An 18336-nucleotide genomic window follows, 5' to 3' on the forward strand; every position below is an offset into this window, starting at 1 on the left:
TTGCTGAAGAGTTTTGTCGTAGTTGCTGACTATGGTATATAGTGGGCACTTAAGCCACAAGTAAACATTACAGCTTTACCAAAAGGATAGGCATGAATAAGTCATTCGTTTCACAGGAAGGGAGGGAATTACCCTTTTCCTGATTGTCAGGTAGTTAAACTCTGTCTTTCCAGAGTGGATTTTAATCGATGAGGTGTTAATTCAAACAATGAGGACAAAGGAGCAGTGAAGATTTTTATTTTTTTTAAAAAAGAACAGAACTGTAAACAGCTGAATCCTCAAAAGGTAAGTAATTTCTTTTTTGTGTGGTTTTGCTTAAATTAACCCTGAGAAAAACTAAATACTTTTTGTTTGACCTAATTTGCAAATTTATGGTTGGTACAACTTAATTGAATTAATGCACATTGAATTTAGTCTGGAGTGTTACTGCTGAGATTATCTGCACACACTAATAAGCATCTTGACAAGATCCGGTGGTCCCAGCAGTGGGAAATAATTATCAGAACTGTCAGGCAATTGTTGGTAATCCAGGTAAATTAAACCTACTTTGTTTTTGTTTATTGCTTTGTAATTTGTGCTTTGGTTAATACTGGTAAAGTATTTCTGAGGGTTTTTCCTCTATATCTTTTTTCCATACATCCTCTGCCTTTGTTTTGTTTTATAGGGTTAAAAATACCACAAAGCATTAGAAGTGCTTTTAAAACTCATTTGCTTTTCAGTAGACCTAGTTTATTCACTGCTGGACAACCCAATATCTATTATTTGTATGAAAATGCTCTCCTTTGTTCTTTTTCCATCAGATATAAAATAGTATTTCTCTGCTCTGCAAGTCCCACATGCAGTGTATGTTCATGAATGTATGTCTGTCTTCAGCTCTGGCATATTGCCATATTTAATGTAGAGTGAAAACTGCAAGACTTCATTAACTTAACCTGTTGGAAAAGCACAAATGACATGGCAAAATAAAATACAACTTCTAAGTAGAAAAAGAAGACATGGAAGCAAACAAGGTACCTTTTTGTTTTCATTAATTTTCTTCCAAGCATATAACTTCCACAAAATTATCTGAAAAGATCACACTTGTAAAATTATGTCAATGGTTAATGGGTTGCATGAAAGTGTATATTAAAAAGCCCTGTAATTTGGTAGTCAACCATTCCAGTTTTACTGTGTCTGAGCATAGAAGGAACTAAAACAAGGAAAGGTTTAGGGGCCCAAACCTACATTCTTCAGGGACTTATGATTCCCACTGTGGCTAATCAAAACTGTAGAAGAATAAAATGCTGTATTTAGCTCTAAACAGAAAACAAGCAGAACAAAATCCTTTCAGATTAAATGCAATTTTGTCTGTAAAATTCTGTTCTCTTTTTTTTTTTCTCTCAGATACATTACATATGCTGGTTATACTGTGCAAATTGGGTAGCTGCTCATCAGAGCAAAAGTCCCTTTCAATTGAAAAGGAGCAAATGTAGGTAGGACAGATAGGTAGAAAATTCTTTTAAATGCAGTAATCTGCTGTTCTTGGAAAAAAACCATCTCATTGCTATTGTCTCCACAAAATGGCTTCTGGGTCCTTAGCAGTTGTGATTTCATATTTGGTACAGTGGTAGGAAGGGTGAGGAAAATTGCTGTGTGAAGTTTAATCCTCCTTTGGCTCTGAAGGATGGAGGAGTTGAACTATCATTATCATCCCCAGTACATGTTAGAGTAGTCCCAAGCCTGCTTTAGTTTATGGTGAAGGAGACAGCCCCTTAAGGACAATTCCTCACTACTGCAAAATGGCTAGAATCCATTGCACTCTCCAGAATGCTTCCTTCACCAAGAAGGTGAAGAGCATCTGGCAAATGTGTGATTCTACTTTGCTTGCTGAGGTTTTTTTTCTTTTACTGTAGATCATGTGTGAGGGTTATCTACCCAGTAATTTTGTCTTTTGTCCTACCAAAACAGTACTGAGCAAGCCCTTGAATTAACTGCCTTACAATAGCTTCATTTGGCAAGTACCTAGAGACATACAGACCCGTGCCATTACAAGCAAAAAAACCTCGGCAGATTGGCTGTTAAATGGTGCCTATATTTACCCTATCCCAATATTTACAAAAGAAGATAACTGCTATTAAAAGAGCTTTTATCAGTGAAGGTTCACCAATCAGTTACCTAGAGAAAACAGAAAATCTTTAAAATGCAAGAAATAAACAAGTGAGGTGCCAAATTATGAGGTCCTTGAGTCTTTCCATACTTTCTCCTCAGACAAACCCCCTGTTCTTCTCCTATGTCATACATTCACAAGACTCATGCCCCCCCTGTCCTTTTGTCATGGTCTAGGGCTGTGTCCCACCGTAGCATAATCTCTGTACTCCTTTCATTCATACTTTTCCCCGTCATGTACAGGTTACCAGCATTTTAAGTTTTATTGGCAGAACAGGAAGAGCTGTCATGGAGGAAAGATAAAGCAGGGTAGCTTTGCTGGAAGGAGGTTTTGGTTCCTGTTAAGAGAATCTGTGATCTGTGGACCATAAAAAAGGTGCTTAAATTGCTAACCAGATGCAGAAATTTCAGGTTTGCTGCTTCTCACTAAGCACTTCTGTCTTCCATGGGTTTTTTTGTTTATTTCTTCCTAATTGTCAATGGAATTGATAGAGTTGATATCTAGGAAATTTGGAATAGACTGTATTAAATCAGTGTTGAACATTTTACATGTTTTGTATTCATGACAGAGGAGTACCACTGTTAGATTATTGGTTCCACTAGAAGACTTGATTTTGGTTAAGAGTAGACTGACATGCTTAGCTGATTTTAAAATGGTATGATGAGTGTGGTACCATCAGAGTCAGGTGAAGTTATGGTGTGTGGATACTAGTGGAATAATATTCCCATTTTACTGAGAAACTAAGCAACATGAAGATGAGGCCTGGCCACAAAAACTCAGCAGTCCCTTTACAGAACTGGGAATCCAGCCAAGTCTCCTAAAACCCAGTTCAAATTTCAGACCAGTGTTGCACTGACTGACAGACAGAGGCACTAATTCGTGATGTTTTGTGGAGCTCACTTCTCTCTTACACAAAAGGAGATTAATCTACTAATCATAAATACAAAATGAATATATCTCACCATACGGTTACAAAATTATGCTTTCAGTGTGACTTTTTAAGCATTTTTATGCTCATTCAACATTATTTTCTATACACCAGAGTGCTTACAAAGAAATACTGTTCAACCTCTTCTCTGTGTAACAAAAAGCAGCCTACAACTGTAAGGTCTCTTTCCATTCATCAGCTACCACATCTGTTGCTTGCTTGGACACTGACCAAAATGATTCATTCACATGTCTAATTTATTTTTGGTGAAATACTGGGATTATACAGAAAGGCAATATTTCAAAACTGGGTCTAGAAAACCAAGGGAAGTTGGAAACAACTTCCTCAGCTGAAAACAAACACAGTGCTATATCATTCTGCAGCTTTATTAGAAGGAAGGCAGTAGCCAAGTGAAGCAGCTGGAATCACACTGAAGTCACTCTGAACTCTGCAGATCATTCTTCCTTCTGCTGCAGAGCTCACATCCCTGATTTACAGTGCGTTTCATTCCAAAGAGCTAAACAAGGTAGGTCAATCTCTCTGTTACATTTTAAATCTTTCCCTCCCTTCTAAATAATGTGTTTCTACAGCTACAACACCACTTGCAGGCAAATCCTGTAAGATAGTGTAGCATATACTGGCTAAAAGCTTTTTGGAAGAAAAACTGTGATACTAATTTATTTCAAAGATTATTTTGAACCACCCCTGCAGCAAGAAAAGATATGAAATTATGTGTGAATTTATTTTTTAATTACTTTTGAATGTGTTTATACACACTTCAAGGACTCTTTTATCCTGTCAGAGAATGGTAAGTGACCTTGACTTAAATCTCTCCCCCTCCCCTGCCACCTCCCCTTGTGTGTTGGTTTTAATTTTTTTTTATTTGCTTAGGGATAGTAGGTCTCCTATAGCTATAGCAATTCCCAGTATTATTAGAAATAAGTACATCAGTTCTGATCTGACCAGATTCTAGAACTGAAACTGGAAAATCATTTCAATTTAAGTAGCAGATTAATAAAATAATTCTGAAGAATTACAGCCTTGCAGAATTAAAAAACGCTTCTCTGATCCAAGCTGGCAGGTGTGTGTGTTTTTCCTAACCACCATGTAATAAGGTAGGATGTGGATCTAGCTTTCATTAAGTGCATGGGAGCATGTTTCTTAGGAATTGACAAGAAGATCTGAAGCCTTATATACTACTGCACAATGAGGCAGGGCTAGATTCCACCTCCTACTCAGACTTAGTGATAACCATGTCATTGTCACCTGTAGCCTTTCTAAATGTGATCTTGCAAAGCCAAACAATATCCCAGACCTGGTTTTGTATATTTACAGAAGTTGTATAGATCATCTATGAATTAAAACACATTTACTTTCTAGCTGAATAAAATTATATTACTGGATAATTTTAAATGTGTATTAATTCATAGCTAAGGAGACGAGAGTGAGTGAGGGTACGTCATGGTAAAGGAATTTGTCAGACCAGGTTTGTAGAAACTGATTCAGGATTAACTTGCTTATGACTGCTTACTTTCACTAGCATCGTATTCTTGTTTTGCCTCAGCTGAACTAGGAAATGCAAATATTTTGATAACCCAATTTACTTTTGTTTAATGTCATTGCAGCTTCTGCCCAAATGTAAAACATTATCAACCGCTTATGCCAGGCAGACAGGATAGAGGTCCTACCAAGTTTACTTTAATCTTAGGGATTTTATATATGCTATAAGTGATAGTAAAGTCCACTTCTGTGGCACTTAGAATCTCTTTGAGTGTGGCATAGTGGAAGTTATTTGACTCTGGAGAATGAATTTATAGTTAGATTCTCTAATTGCCTTTGTGGAAAGGGATCATAAGTCAGGGAAACTCTGTAAGGATTCCTAAGCAGGATTTGACTACAGATTTTTACTGCACCAGTGGGGGAAGATGAAAACTGTTCATGATAATAATGCAATTTGTATGTACTATACATTATAAATTCTTCCTTTTCATTCTAAGAATTTCTTTCTCTGCTGACAACCCAATGAGCAACTTCTGAAATGCTGTTAGATTTGTGTTTGTTTCTGATAGATTGACAGAGGAAAATTGATATTTGTTTCCTAATAAAGTCATTTGCCTTAAAGAATTTTCTTCTCCTTATGTTTCTTAAAAGCCACTTGAAGTTTATGATCTGTTCTTAGATATTAATTTTTTATTAATAACTGTATTACTCTAAGTACTAAGCAGCTATTTTTGCAGAGGACTGTAGTCTGTTGAATGGTCTTGTTGTTTGCTTATGTATTCATTTTGTCTTTTAGAATGTGCCAACAGTTCAGCTGTCTCTTACTGGGGTGGCTGGTTGTCTGGCTAATTTTCACTCATTATTTCTGATAATGGTTTGATTTGTGTTCATTCAGTCTGAAGCTAGCAGTTTTCACAACAGTGCGGGGCTCTGTTGTTTCTGGCTTTGCAAAAGCAAGCTGAGTGGGAGGAACAGTTTCTCATGGCCTGTTTACCAGATGAAGGGATTGCAGTGACTGGGGTGGGCAGCGTCCAAGAGACATTTGGTTTTAGAAGGGAAGGTGTCATCGTGCACAGGTCAAGTCTCCCACACTTGCTACTACTTTTACAGTGTGCTTGAGGCTCCTGAGACAAAAAAAAAAAAAGTGTCCTCAAAAGAAGCATATAGTACTTCCAGGGGAGTTCAGCTAATTCTGTGCTCTTTGTATCTTCAATATGTTCCAGAGGTTGAGGGCCTGGAGACGGAGCAAAAAGCCCTGTATCAGCCCACAGCTGCTCTTTTCCAGAGAGAATTCTTGCTGGCTTGTTGCAGCTCTTTTATACCTGGCCCACCATTTTACTGCATTACAACTCTTTAGATTGACTGGACAGACCTGCTGCAGATACAATACTTTTTTCTTTAGTTGGCACAAAGGGAAACTAACAAAACCCATTTCTACAAGCCAGGTTTGTTTGCAAGGCTTACCTGCAAAGGCCAGCACTCTAGAAGTCTCCAGTCCTTGTCAGGGACATTAGCTGGCAAAGAGTTTGCTGCCTTCTACTTCTCTTCCCCAGCCCAGGCTCTCTTGCCCCTTTTTGATACTGCTCAAAGGAAGTATTTCAAGAATCACAAGGCACAAGTATGAAGAACCAGCACCTTTTGCCTCTATTCACAAAAGATATTTGTCTCTTCAGTCTTTTGGCAAGATCTGAATTCTGCCTCCAACTCTACATTTGAACCTACTATTTGGCTTTGGGCAAGGTACTTCTGTTCCTTTTCCTACTCTTCTTGTGTCTGTTTATTCTGTTTAATTATAAACAAGGCAGGAATTGTCTCTCATTATGTGCTTACAGTGCCTAGATCCAGTGGGCTTTGATCTCAAAGATTAGGGCGTTTGGGTACTTTCCCAACATAAAATACTTGCTTCTTTCAGCAAGAGTGAGCCTGGCACAGGAGTTTTATTCTCTTCTGAAGCTGCCTAGATGAGAGGGAGAAAGTGGTGAGTAGTAACTTCTGTACCATCAATGTAATATCACTTTCTACACTCCGATTTCTTCTACCTAGTGATCCTCTTATAATGAGCTCAGCCCCACATCATTTTAATGGGACGTTTTGGAAATGTTAGGAACCATTGTCCATTTAAAAAAACTGAGTAACGTGTTGTTGAGGCCCTAAACTCTTAACTGAGGGTGTTGTACCGTACCTGGTGGAGTCAAGTGAGAAGTGATTTGCAAAGGTAATATGGGAAGCCTGTAAAACCAGTATTTCCAAGCTCCTAATTTAACACCTTAATCATAAGCGCAATCTATTCTTATCAGTGCTAGGGAGTGTTCCCAATGCCATAGTAGGGAGACAGACAGATATGCAGCCCTCCTGAAATTGTACTAACAATATGATTTTTTTCAGTTTTGCAGGAATACAGGCAGTGCTTATTTTAGACTTGATCTTAAAGTAAATAAAAGACCTTGTATGAGTAGGAATGTTAGAGTAACACTGATACAGAAGTAGACATGCTTAATCTACTGTACACAGTGATCCTAGTATATTAACTGTGAGGACAAAATAAAGTATGTTATCAGCTGGAATGTTTTGGTTATATACTAGCTATGTTTTGGAATTGGATGTTCTGATATACTCATGTAAGAGTATGTGTCAAAAGTAATATAACCATAGCAATATTACAACTGTGCTAGAAGAAACTGCTGATGTAGATTTAATGAGCAGCAGAATAAACCTAGAACAGAGAAAATTTAGAGGGCAGTACATAACTAAGCATACTGTTAGAAGTGACTGGGAAATTAATATGTGAAATAGAATAGGATATAAGAAGGCATGTTTGAGGAATAAGTTGTGTTGCTAATTTTCTCTGGGGTTAGCTCTTAACTCTTCTTGTTAAAAGGACTCTAAGTATAACAGATTGTAAGCTATTTTTTAATCTGTTATTTGATAGAGATTTTGTATCTTGTTGGAGACAGTTATTTTATTTTTTTCTGTAATGGCCTGTTGTTACCCTGCAGTAACTTTAGAATGGCTGTTATCTAACATATGTTTAATTGGCCTTAATCAGTCTGCTGAGACAACAGTTGATAGTCTGAAGGAAATCTCTGCATTCACTCTTTATTCTCTGCTCTCACTTTGCTACTTCCTGTTAGGAGTGAGCTGTGGTTAAAGCATGTGTTTGCTGAAGGAGTACAACCATTTGAAAAACATGCTCAGAGCTGCATGATCATGTAATGGTCATATGAATGCTAGTCAAACTTTTCTGTCATCACAAATACATGAAAAATTTAAAACGCTATGCTTGATTAGAAATACAAGCATTCATTATCTTAACAATCCAGTCACTGTGAAGCTGAGGCACTTAAAAATTTTAAATCGGGTATCTCCATTACGTTAGGTGTGTTGTTATTATGGTGGCTTATAGCCAAAGAAAATACTGCTGGCATTTGTAGAGGAATAGAAAACATGTGAAATTTCCCTGGAACAATACTTCATTAGTGTGCATATCTTACATGCTGAGGACACAGCCAATATGATATATGGTGTACCTGCTTGGCTTTGTCATCTGAGAGGTGTGCTTAATGGTCCTGAGGTATGTCCTGGGCCTGCAGAGACAGATTATATATGACAAGCAAATGGTGGAGATCCATGTTTCGTTTCTTTTCAGCATAGAGCAAACAGGCCAGAATCTGCAAGGGCTGCCCAGGTAGGTGCTGTCTCCCTCCATCACAGTGGGCATGACAGCACAGGGGAGAGTGTCTCTTCAGGAAGGGGAAGGTCTCCTAGAGGTGAAGCTGTGGTTTCTCCACTCCGTCATGTCTGAGGGGACAGTGTTATGTTAAAGAAAGGAGGATAAGACTGTGGTCGAACCACTAGGCAGGGACTCTAGGTTTAGCACCTGGTTCTATCAGAGACTTCCTGTAGATCATTCTCAGCCTTCTCGTCTGTAAAACCAGACTGACGATACTTCTTACTTGAGTCCACATTCACTAAGGGTTATGAATACTGAGATGTTATGACTGGTTATGTAAATACTTCAGCAGTGCTGACACATAGAATATAAGACCATATTTTAAATCTCAGGTGGCACTGTCTACCTAAACTTCTATTTTCACCTACTTGTAAGAATGCTTAGATTTTTTTATTCTTTTTTTTTCCCCCCAGAATGGGGCCACTTGAAGTGTTTCACAGATATCACCTGTCTGTAGTATTTGTTGTCACATGACAGACTTGCAGTGGTTATGGCACTCTTTACGTTCAAAAGGAATATTAAAAAAATATATTTCTACTTTTACATATATCAATGGAATGGAATAAGCGTAGGAGCAAGTGCTAACTACAAAGTTGCCAAGTGCCCCCCCCCCCCCCCCCCCCCCGTCTTCTTTGGAGATGGAAGTCTTGGTGCTTGCAATGAGCACGAAAATAAATCATTTTTTGATTATATGCAGTGGCTGGTTGCAGACATTTATGAGTTACCTGATTGTGGAAATGGTACGCTGCTCAATTTCAGCTGTTGTCTGGATGATTTGTTATATTCAGGCCAGGCCTACTGTAGGTACCTTTCCTATTACAGCAGCATTATTTAGATATTAAGTTGGGTTTTGTATTTGTTGTTTAACAGTTCTGTGGCAGCAAAAATGCTGGTCTGAAATCATTGCTTTACCAATATTAACTGAGTCTGCTTTATAAGCGTTTGTTAATCCCGCTGTAGCACTCACTTTGTGTGAAAAGTTATGAGGCTATTATCTGGTCAAATGACTGCAATACCACAGATGAAGTGGTGTGTTATGACTAACAGGGTCATGTTTGGCCTTGCTCAAAGTTGGTTTTGGTATAAATTTTATGAGATGTCTAGCTAGTACATTGTGTATACATTTCTAACACTGCTTCACTGAGAGGTGTGATGGAGAATTACAGTTATTTGCATTCTTGTCTTGTCTGCTAGAACAAATACATCTATATCATGGCTTGTAAAGGTTTCCAGTCACATATCACATCTATTATGACCCATTCTATGTGTCGTTATGACCCATTGTTGAATTCAGGATGGCTTACAAAATAATTTTGTTACCATATGTCTAATGACCATTAAAACGATAGCCAAGAGATAGGTGTTTGTGTATGTGTCTGTGAAAGAGAAAACACACACACAAGCCTTGATTCTGCTTTTGTGTATACTAGCTTAAAGTGCTCATTTCCTAGTAGCTTTGTCTGCAGGCCCAGCTTTAAGTTTAAATTATAGCATAGCTATGACTTAATTTTGTAGTATGGGTGTATCGGGCACTTCCTCCTAAAGGAATTGTACATGGAGACAAGTGGTCATTTTGGCTTTGTTCTTTTGAGGTAGAAGTATGAATCTATGACAGTTTGTAATCTCATCAGTATTCCTTGTGATTTTTAGGATCTTTTCTTATGTCTTTGTAAAATACTTGCCAGAAATATGTATATACCTCTAAAAAACTTGCTCAGCCTTCTGTGTTTTGAACTTTACAGATAAACTACTTGGTGAATTTCATGTTATGTTTTTGAAGCTAGATAAATTCAAAATTTAGCACCTCAAAAGTTCCAAGAAATTTTTTTGAGGGCTCTCAAATGAATTCAATATCCAAACAAACTTGCTGAGACACGCTATGACAAGTAGACTTTAGGTGACCTTTTGAGGAACTAGTTGTTTTCCAACATTTGACTCTTGTAAATGACAAAAGTTGAAGTGAATCAATCAAATACACTTTCCTTTAGCCATAGATCATACACATGGAATGTGATACGCTCCAAATTACTCCTACAGACATTAAAAGGAGGGTTTGTGTAATATATTCCCTCTATGAAGTTAACTGTTGAGACAGCCAACTCTGCAAACCATAATTTTCCTATTAAGTCAGGACCCACTGTTGTGACCTCTGAAATCAATTTAGCTGGCCAGAGGCTCTGAGCACTGTTTATCACACTGAACAAACAGATCTTGGGACTACTGCTTAAATATTTGTGTTAACATTCAACTAACATAGGCAATGAATAAGCTCTTCCCTTGGACCTCTCTGTAAATTTTGAAAGTAATGAGGACCAAATGTGAGACAGAGGTTGTGTGGGCTCTAGCCCAAACATGTGGCATAAACTAGCAGTGTAATTAAGTTGGATCCTAACTTGCGTGGTGCCCAGAGAACTATGAACCCTCAGGAAGACTTTGCATCAAGTGAGTAGGAATTGCAACTGTTTTGTTTGTTCTCTCCTATTTTAGACTGAAAACCCAATAATTTTAATTCCAAAGCCATTCCACTGACCTCAGGGCTGAGGCGTGGAGAGGTCAAACGACTTCCCCTGGTCAAACAGGATGCATGTGGCATAGCCATGAACAGAGTCCAAAGTACTGGTCCCACGTCATAACCGTAAGGCCATTCTTAGGGTGACAAAAGCTGTTCTGTTTTAAGCAGATAAAATCATTTGTCCAAGTTGTCATTATGGCTCAACTTTATGAAATACTGTAATGGTGGCAGAGAAAACAAACTCTAAGTACTTGTAGTAAAAAACTATGAATGTGTCAATTGAGATCCGATTCTGTAATTCCCTGCTGGAGTTCAGAGAAAGACAGTTCATGTAGCACATGGTAAAGTCTCTTCCCAGCAGTTCTGTGGCTTTTGTATTTTAGAAATATTTCCTAACGATCTATGTTTCTTGGTAATTCTGTTTTCTGTCCCAGGATCTATAATGTACTAGCACCAAGTGCCTGCCTGTGATATTCCTATGAAGTCATTCACTAACTAACTTTTATTTTACAGAAGGGGACAGGAAATGAAACCTCCTGGTCAAATGTTCTGAAACCTATTTGCTTAAAATTAAGTGACTATATTCATAATCAAGCAGCTGAATCAAGGAGGCTCAGTTTTCAGAGCTACTTGTGACCTCAGCAAACAGGAACAGACTCCAGTCAAACAACTGCTGAGCGTACACTTTACACAGGCTGTTTACTATTAAAAAAAAAAAAGACAACATGAAGTCTAAACTTGGTTATATTCATCCATATGCAATACAACACTGTTCTGTAACCTGTGGCTGCCCCCAAGTCCTATTGCCAGGCCTCTAACCACACTATCCTGTTTATTGAAAAATATTTTCCTCACTCTAGATCTTTTATGCAACCCTGGACCAGCAGGGACCGAGCCAGTAAACTGCACCAAACCTCCCTTACCCTTTCTAGCAGTTGGCCTGAAAGCCAAGTGGAAACTGCTGGCAAAAAAAGTCTTGTTTTCTCTATTAAGCCTCTGTTTGCAGACAGGTTCATGAGACTCTTTCCAGTCTGGAAATTAGACCATTTGTCAAAGATCGTACAGGAAATTAATGACAGAATAAGGAATAGAATTAGATTTCTTCACTTTCAAGACCTAGACTTGAACTGTAAGACAGTTCTGACTCTGAAAGTCTATTAATAAATCAAACCCAAACTCATGTATTTGAGACTATGCATGTCTCAAGAACACAAGGAAACATCCCTGCTGAATGATGGTTAACGTTTATCCCAGAAGAAAAAATCTGGGTCCTTATTGATGTAAACCAGCATAGCACCATTGACAATCCCCTACCGCTTATCTTTTTCAGGGCAGGGCTTAACACTATGAGTCCTGTTATAGAAGTGCTTCATCTATGTGGATGTCAGAGGTAAAAGTTTCTGGGCTTTGCAAATGTAATTGTCAGTCTTTGCTGAACCCAAGTCATAGAGATGCCCTTCAGCATCTGTGCACTAGGAGCAATGGCAAGCAATGTTCCTCCTGCTTTTTTGCCCCCACTGCTAAAGAGTTACTGCATTGGAAGACTAGGAGTTAGAGATAAGGAAAAATACAAGCTTGGAAAAATAATTGCATTGTAAAGGTGTGCTTCTTTGGAGGAGGGGAGTTTTAAACTACAGGAGGCTTGGTAAATATTTGGTATTTATTTAGGTATGTTTTCTTTCTCCTGCTATGCTTCATCTTTGGAATTCTAAACATAAAATTAACATTGTTGGGTGGTAGGGAAATGTTTGTTATTGTCAATATGGTTTTTAGCACTATTAGGAAAAAAAAAAGGATTTGGGAGCAAATGTTTGAATCCAAGTATTTTTGTGTTGTGCTAGCTCTTGAGAAATGTAAAAGCATAATTAATTAGTGACTGGAACACAGGATGTAAATCAGAAAGAGTCTGAAAAATTGGATTTTTTTTTTGTTTAATTGCATAAATTTGATTTGAAGGTATAGTCCTGTATATAGGCAAAGACCCTTAAAAATCCAATTATTAACCTGACTGTCCTCTGAAACTGTCCAAATGTAATGTTGTTCCAGATGTTAGTGGTACTGCTCCCTGTTTATACTATTTCTCAGCAGCTGTTAAGCTATTAGAAAAAAATGACTCAGATGGGTGGTACTGGTATTTGATGCAGAATCTACCCCCAAGGGGCATGTAATTACATAAAATTATATTTATTGGGCTTCATTTATCAGGACAGCAAACCAAATAACATTCCTTCAGCCTGATGTAAATTACTAAGGGCAAATGTTATCATAGCCTCTTGACAGAACAAGCTGTATTGACTCTTATTAGATTTTTTTTTTAATCAAGAGATATAAAATCACACAACTTCTTTTTTTTCTTTTTTCCCCTTTGCCTATCCGCCTACAAATGAGAAATCTAATCCTGCTAATGTGTGTGCACATGCGTATCTTCGCTTGTGTGAGTAATCCTTTCAAAATAAGTGAACTACTTTTTTTGCAGGAAAGGTATGTCTATGAATACAAGCTTGCAGATGTGGTTCTGCAGGCAGTGTACTCTGGAGACCCCTGTCCTGTTGTCCTTAGTGTGCTAAAATGAATGGACTTATAGGAATGCAGGGCTGGGTTCCAAAAGTGGGCAGGCTGAATTTCAGTTTCTGAATCGAGCTAGCGCTCAGAAGTGTACTGGTGAGCTCATCTGTAGTACAGCTAATGGGCTGGTCACATCCTGCTCTCAGGGACAGGTTTTAGTGCAGCTGAGTCCAGCCAGACAATATAACATAACAGAATTTAGCAGAATCTTTGTTTTGACCATGGCAGATGCTTTTGTCAGGCTGTGGCCATCTGTGTTGTGCTGCAGCATTGTCTGCACTGTGGAATGGACACGTAACTTCGGAGTGCTTTTTCCTCTTCAACCTCTCTTTGCTATCTGTTTTCTCAGTCATTTCTTTTATTCTGGGTTTTTCTTTTGGTTTATATTTTCCTTCCCCTCCACCCCCCTGCCTCCCTCCCACGCTCTTCCTTTGGCATTTTAGAAGAAAATTCCTATGTGAAAAATCATGTGTACTTGTAAGTTCCAGAAGCTTTTGCAACAGAAAAAAACTGAGACTGTTGTTCTGTCTTAAAGAAAAAAGGAGACACACATATTTTCATCTATAGCTCTTACAGCACGTCTTACTCTCCTGGGAAGCTTTCTTTTCTTTCATCTATTACCTGTTTCTCAGCTCATTAGTGGAAGAATACTGCAATTGTATGTATTGTCCCTGAAATATGTTCTGTATGTTTCCTTCTCTACATCCTTTGCTGTGTTAAGGAAATCTAATATATTGAATGTGTCTGAAAATCACCATTCCTTGATACAAAGACAGATACATGATAGAGAGGAATAAACCCATGAACTTTCAGTTGCTGGAGAAATCGGTGTCTGTGACCAAAATACTCCACAAGCTTGGTGCTAGCAACTGACAGCTAAACAGTGATAGATATGTGAAACTAAGTCAATGATTTGAGATTTTTTTTTAATGACCAAGAATGTAAAGGAATTGCAGGTTTGCAATTTGCAGTGCAGTAAAACATTTCTCCTTTGACTCTTCCATTTCTTTTCTTCCCCAGAAAGCAACTGTGCAACATGACATTTGAAGATTTTGAGAACTACTCTTACTTCTACGACTTGCCTGAGGAAGATGAATCACCCCAGTCCTCGCTCAGCATTGCCCATATGATTTCCCTTTCCTTTTACAGTGTGGCATTTCTGCTGGGAGTGCCAGGTAATGCCATCGTCATCTGGTTTATGGGCTTTAAGTGGGATAAATCTGTTTCTACACTTTGGTTCCTCAATCTGGCCATTGCAGATTTCATTTTTGTTCTCTTCCTGCCACTCTATATTACATACGTTGCAATGGGCTTCCACTGGCCGTTTGGGAAGTGGCTCTGCAAAATGAACTCGTTCATTGCACTACTTAATATGTTTGCCAGTGTTTTCTTCCTGACGTTCATCAGCCTTGACCGCTACATTCGCCTAGTCCACCCAGTCTTTTCCTATAAGTATCGCACTGTAAGGAACACCCTCATTCTTAGTGGAATCATTTGGATGTCAGCTGCAGTTATTGGTGGCCCTGCCTTATACTTTAGAGACACGGCTACGGTTCTCAACAACGTCACCATTTGCTACAACAACTTCCATGTGCACGACAGAGAACTTATCTTGCTGACACATCACATTCTCATTTGGGTGAGGCTTGCATTCGGTTACCTCTTTCCTCTACTGACCATGGTCATTTGCTACTCATTGCTGATTGTCAAAGTGAAGAGGAGAACTGTATTGACTTCCAGCAGGCTTTTCTGGACCATCATTGCTGTAGTTGTAGCTTTTTTTGTTTGCTGGACACCATATCACATATTCAGCATTGTGGAGCTGTCTGCTCACCATGATGAAAACTTGCATGACTTACTGCAGGATGGCATTCCCCTCTCCACTGGCCTTGGTTTCATCAACAGTTGCCTCAATCCAATCCTGTATGTTCTGATTAGCAAAAAGTTCCAGGCCCAGGTCAAGACAACAGTCTCTGAGGTGCTGAAATTGGCACTGTGGGAGGTGAGCCGCTCAGGAACTGTCAGTGAGCAGCTGTGGAGCTCGGACAACACCCATGCGCCTGTGCGCTATTGTGAAACTGCTCAGTGACTGCTCTTGTCACCATCCCTCTCCAAAGCAGCTGACAGGAGATTTGGAGGTGTACTTGACTTCACATCTGCCAGTCAGATGTGTATCTTTGCAGATACAGTTTTATGTAAACAGCTGGCTTAATTGCACTTGCTGCTTTCCTTGAAAGGTTTTTAAAGGACACATCATTTGGGTGTGGTGTACTTGCAATGCACACACAGCCTGAACTGAAAGTTGTCAGCATAAGTGGAATTGCTCTAATGGGGTTTTTGATCAGGAATGGTGTTGTAATCCTGTTGTGTTGTTGCGATTCCATACCTCATTGATATCAATAGAGCACATAATAAAAATATTCCTCCTTGCTGTCACTGATAACACTATTGATTGAGGCATTCTCATCGAAGAGGTTGTGGCCATATATCACTGGGTCATGAGTCTCCTGATTGTCTAGTATTGCCTTAAGTAGGAATCACTTAGCTACATCCCAGCTAAGCAAAGCTATCTGTGGCTCCACTCTGCGGTTGGAGAAGAATCTCAAGACAGGGAACACTGAATCACTGCCTTCTCTTGTCAAAAAAGAAGAATATGGAAATAAATTCTGTTTTTTCCCAGTGCTCTTTTGTCTTATACTCAAACGTAAGACAGGAGATCCTGTGTTTCCTGGTCACTTATTCTTGTGCTTCTAGCACCAGTTGGGTGCAAAATACTGAGCAGATGTTTCATATAGGTATTTGGTTCCTCTGAAAAGTGCAAAGAATTAGTGAAATGGTTTCTGACAGAAGCTGAGATTAAAGGCCCCCTGCCACACTTGTTCTTTTTCTGTTTAAGCTTCCAGGCTCAAAGAGGTTTACAACTATTGGTTGTTCTTTATTGCCCTGCCAAACAAAGGTAAAGAAATAATGTAACATTTTGTTTGCCTTAATGCCAATCTTCAAAAAATGAGCAGAGTGAATTAAATAATAGTCGGTTGCAAGTCTGGAACCAAATTTGGACGACTTTACCAAATGAGAGGCAATGAGTACATCCAGGAAATGGAGTCCACTCCCATAAGAAAGACAAAGTAGTCCCAGTTATGCTGTTTTCTGTTCCAACTTGTTGCTTGCTGTAGAATCACACATGCATCAATGCAGACATATATGCTGAGTGGACCAATTTATGATGCAATACCACATAACTTAAAGAGTTGAATGTACGATAAAACTCCACTGGAAGTAAAAGCATAAAGCTCTGGGTAAATTTGAACAGGTTTTTCCTTGTTATTGGCCTAGGTATACAGAGTAAAACTGCCTTTCAAATAATCTACCTAGTTCCTATGGCCTGCTAACAAACAAGCAGCACTTACACTGCCATTGAGGCCTTATATGTAAATATATTTGCTTTTGTATAAAATATATATTTATATATGCATGCATAAGCACATCCAGTATTGGTAGCTGTAGAAATAGAAACAGTCTGACTGTGGTCTGTAACTGTTCCTTTGGGCTCTGGTTTCAGAGTTTGGGAGAGTCAGGGAGAATCAGTGGAATTTCAACGTATTTCAGTTTGGACTGGAAAGTTGGTAAGCAGCACTCTTCCTTTGAGTCATTTGCTGCCTGGTACATAGTGACTCATCATAGTATTTTGGCACAGTGCTGCTGAATGTGCCTAAAGCAAACATTTTGCAGTTTTTCTTCACATGTTCCCTGACATCTTTCTAAGAATGATGTATTAGTACTACTCTCCTGACTGTACTCCAAGTGAAGTAATAAATTTTTGTTGTTCCAAAGAGTATGTTCATTTGCTTTTCTCAGCAGCAATACGCAGTGACTGTCCATTCTTAAAACAGCTCCTTCTCAAAGATTTCAGAAGATGTAAGCAAGGCCTGACCCTTTCTACTACAGGCATTAAAGTTTATGTCAGCTTTCTTCTTGCGTGTCAGCTATGTGAGCACACATATTGCTATATACTGTAAAGAGATTGATTTTCAACTGAAAGAACATATATATGCTGTCTTGCATAAATTATCAAAGCCCCCTCTGAAGTAGACAACAGAGATACAGAATAGACTTGAATAAGGCCAAAGTCAGTCCTGTTCTATGGAATTAAGTGGATTAACAATCTTGCAATATAACTACTACCTCATTCACACCAGGATCAGTTACAGAATTATCTCCAAATCATTTCTGCAAGAGTAATGTGTGGAAGATACCTGAACAAAGCAGATAACTCTCTAAGTTTCTGTTTCCAAAACAACACCAACAGTTCCATGCTGCTTGGACTCAGGAATGCTCATTCAACCCACCACAGTGGAAAAAAAAGCCAGATGAGGGGAAATCTCTCTTATCATGCTAAAAGATACTATAGAAAAACACTTCATAGGAAATAGCTCTATGATCAACCATTTGTTCAAGAAAAATACCTATTGACACATTTCATAATGGACAGGTTCTGGTTACTTACTCTTACCTGCTTCCTGAACAGTTTGTACTTTTGCACATTGTTATGTAGGTTAGTTTGTAACCAATACTTTTGTTGAAACTGTTTTCCCAGTATTTTTATGTATCTCATATTTAAGTTCTAGAACTTTCTGGTGATCTTTCTGTTGTGCGATGCACTTGGGATAGAATTTACTCATTTACTCCAAGATGCTTATTTTTCACAGGCATGATGGCACAGTAATATACCCGCACATAACCAAATACTACACAAAACCCCCTAATGTAGATATATGTGGATACTGTGGAATTCTCTTGCCCATCTACTTTATAACTGGGGAGACTGTGCTCTCTAGCTTTTTTTTTTTTGTTTTGTTTCTACGCAGCAAGTTTCCTTCTAACATCAGGACGAAAAAAAAAACCAACAAAAAACCAAACAAATGAAATGCTAACAACTGAAGAGTTTGTGCGTG

General features: G+C 38.6%; 1 protein-coding gene across 3 annotated transcripts; it reads left to right on the top strand.

Moving 5' to 3' along the window:
- The first annotated feature begins 264 nt into the window (after positions 1-264).
- On the top strand, positions 265-17182 carry CMKLR2 (chemerin chemokine-like receptor 2). 3 transcript variants are annotated; one of them, XM_049807872.1, is made up of 4 exons: positions 265-285; positions 801-1010; positions 3458-3600; positions 14402-17182. In XM_049807872.1, exon 4 carries the CDS (start codon positions 14418-14420, stop codon positions 15468-15470), a length of 1053 nt encoding a protein of 350 aa, XP_049663829.1. In that variant the 5' UTR covers positions 265-285; positions 801-1010; positions 3458-3600; positions 14402-14417; the 3' UTR covers positions 15471-17182. The 3 variants fall into 3 exon arrangements, with proteins under 3 accessions (XP_049663829.1, XP_049663820.1, XP_049663837.1); XM_049807863.1 differs by lacking the exon at positions 265-285 and having other exon boundaries at positions 749-1010; XM_049807880.1 differs by lacking the exons at positions 265-285; positions 3458-3600 and having other exon boundaries at positions 749-1010.
- Positions 17183-18336: the final 1154 nt, after the last annotated feature.

Source organism: Accipiter gentilis, chromosome 1 (genome assembly GCF_929443795.1).
Source record: "Accipiter gentilis chromosome 1, bAccGen1.1, whole genome shotgun sequence".
NCBI classification, from domain to species: Eukaryota; Metazoa; Chordata; class Aves; order Accipitriformes; family Accipitridae; genus Astur; species Astur gentilis.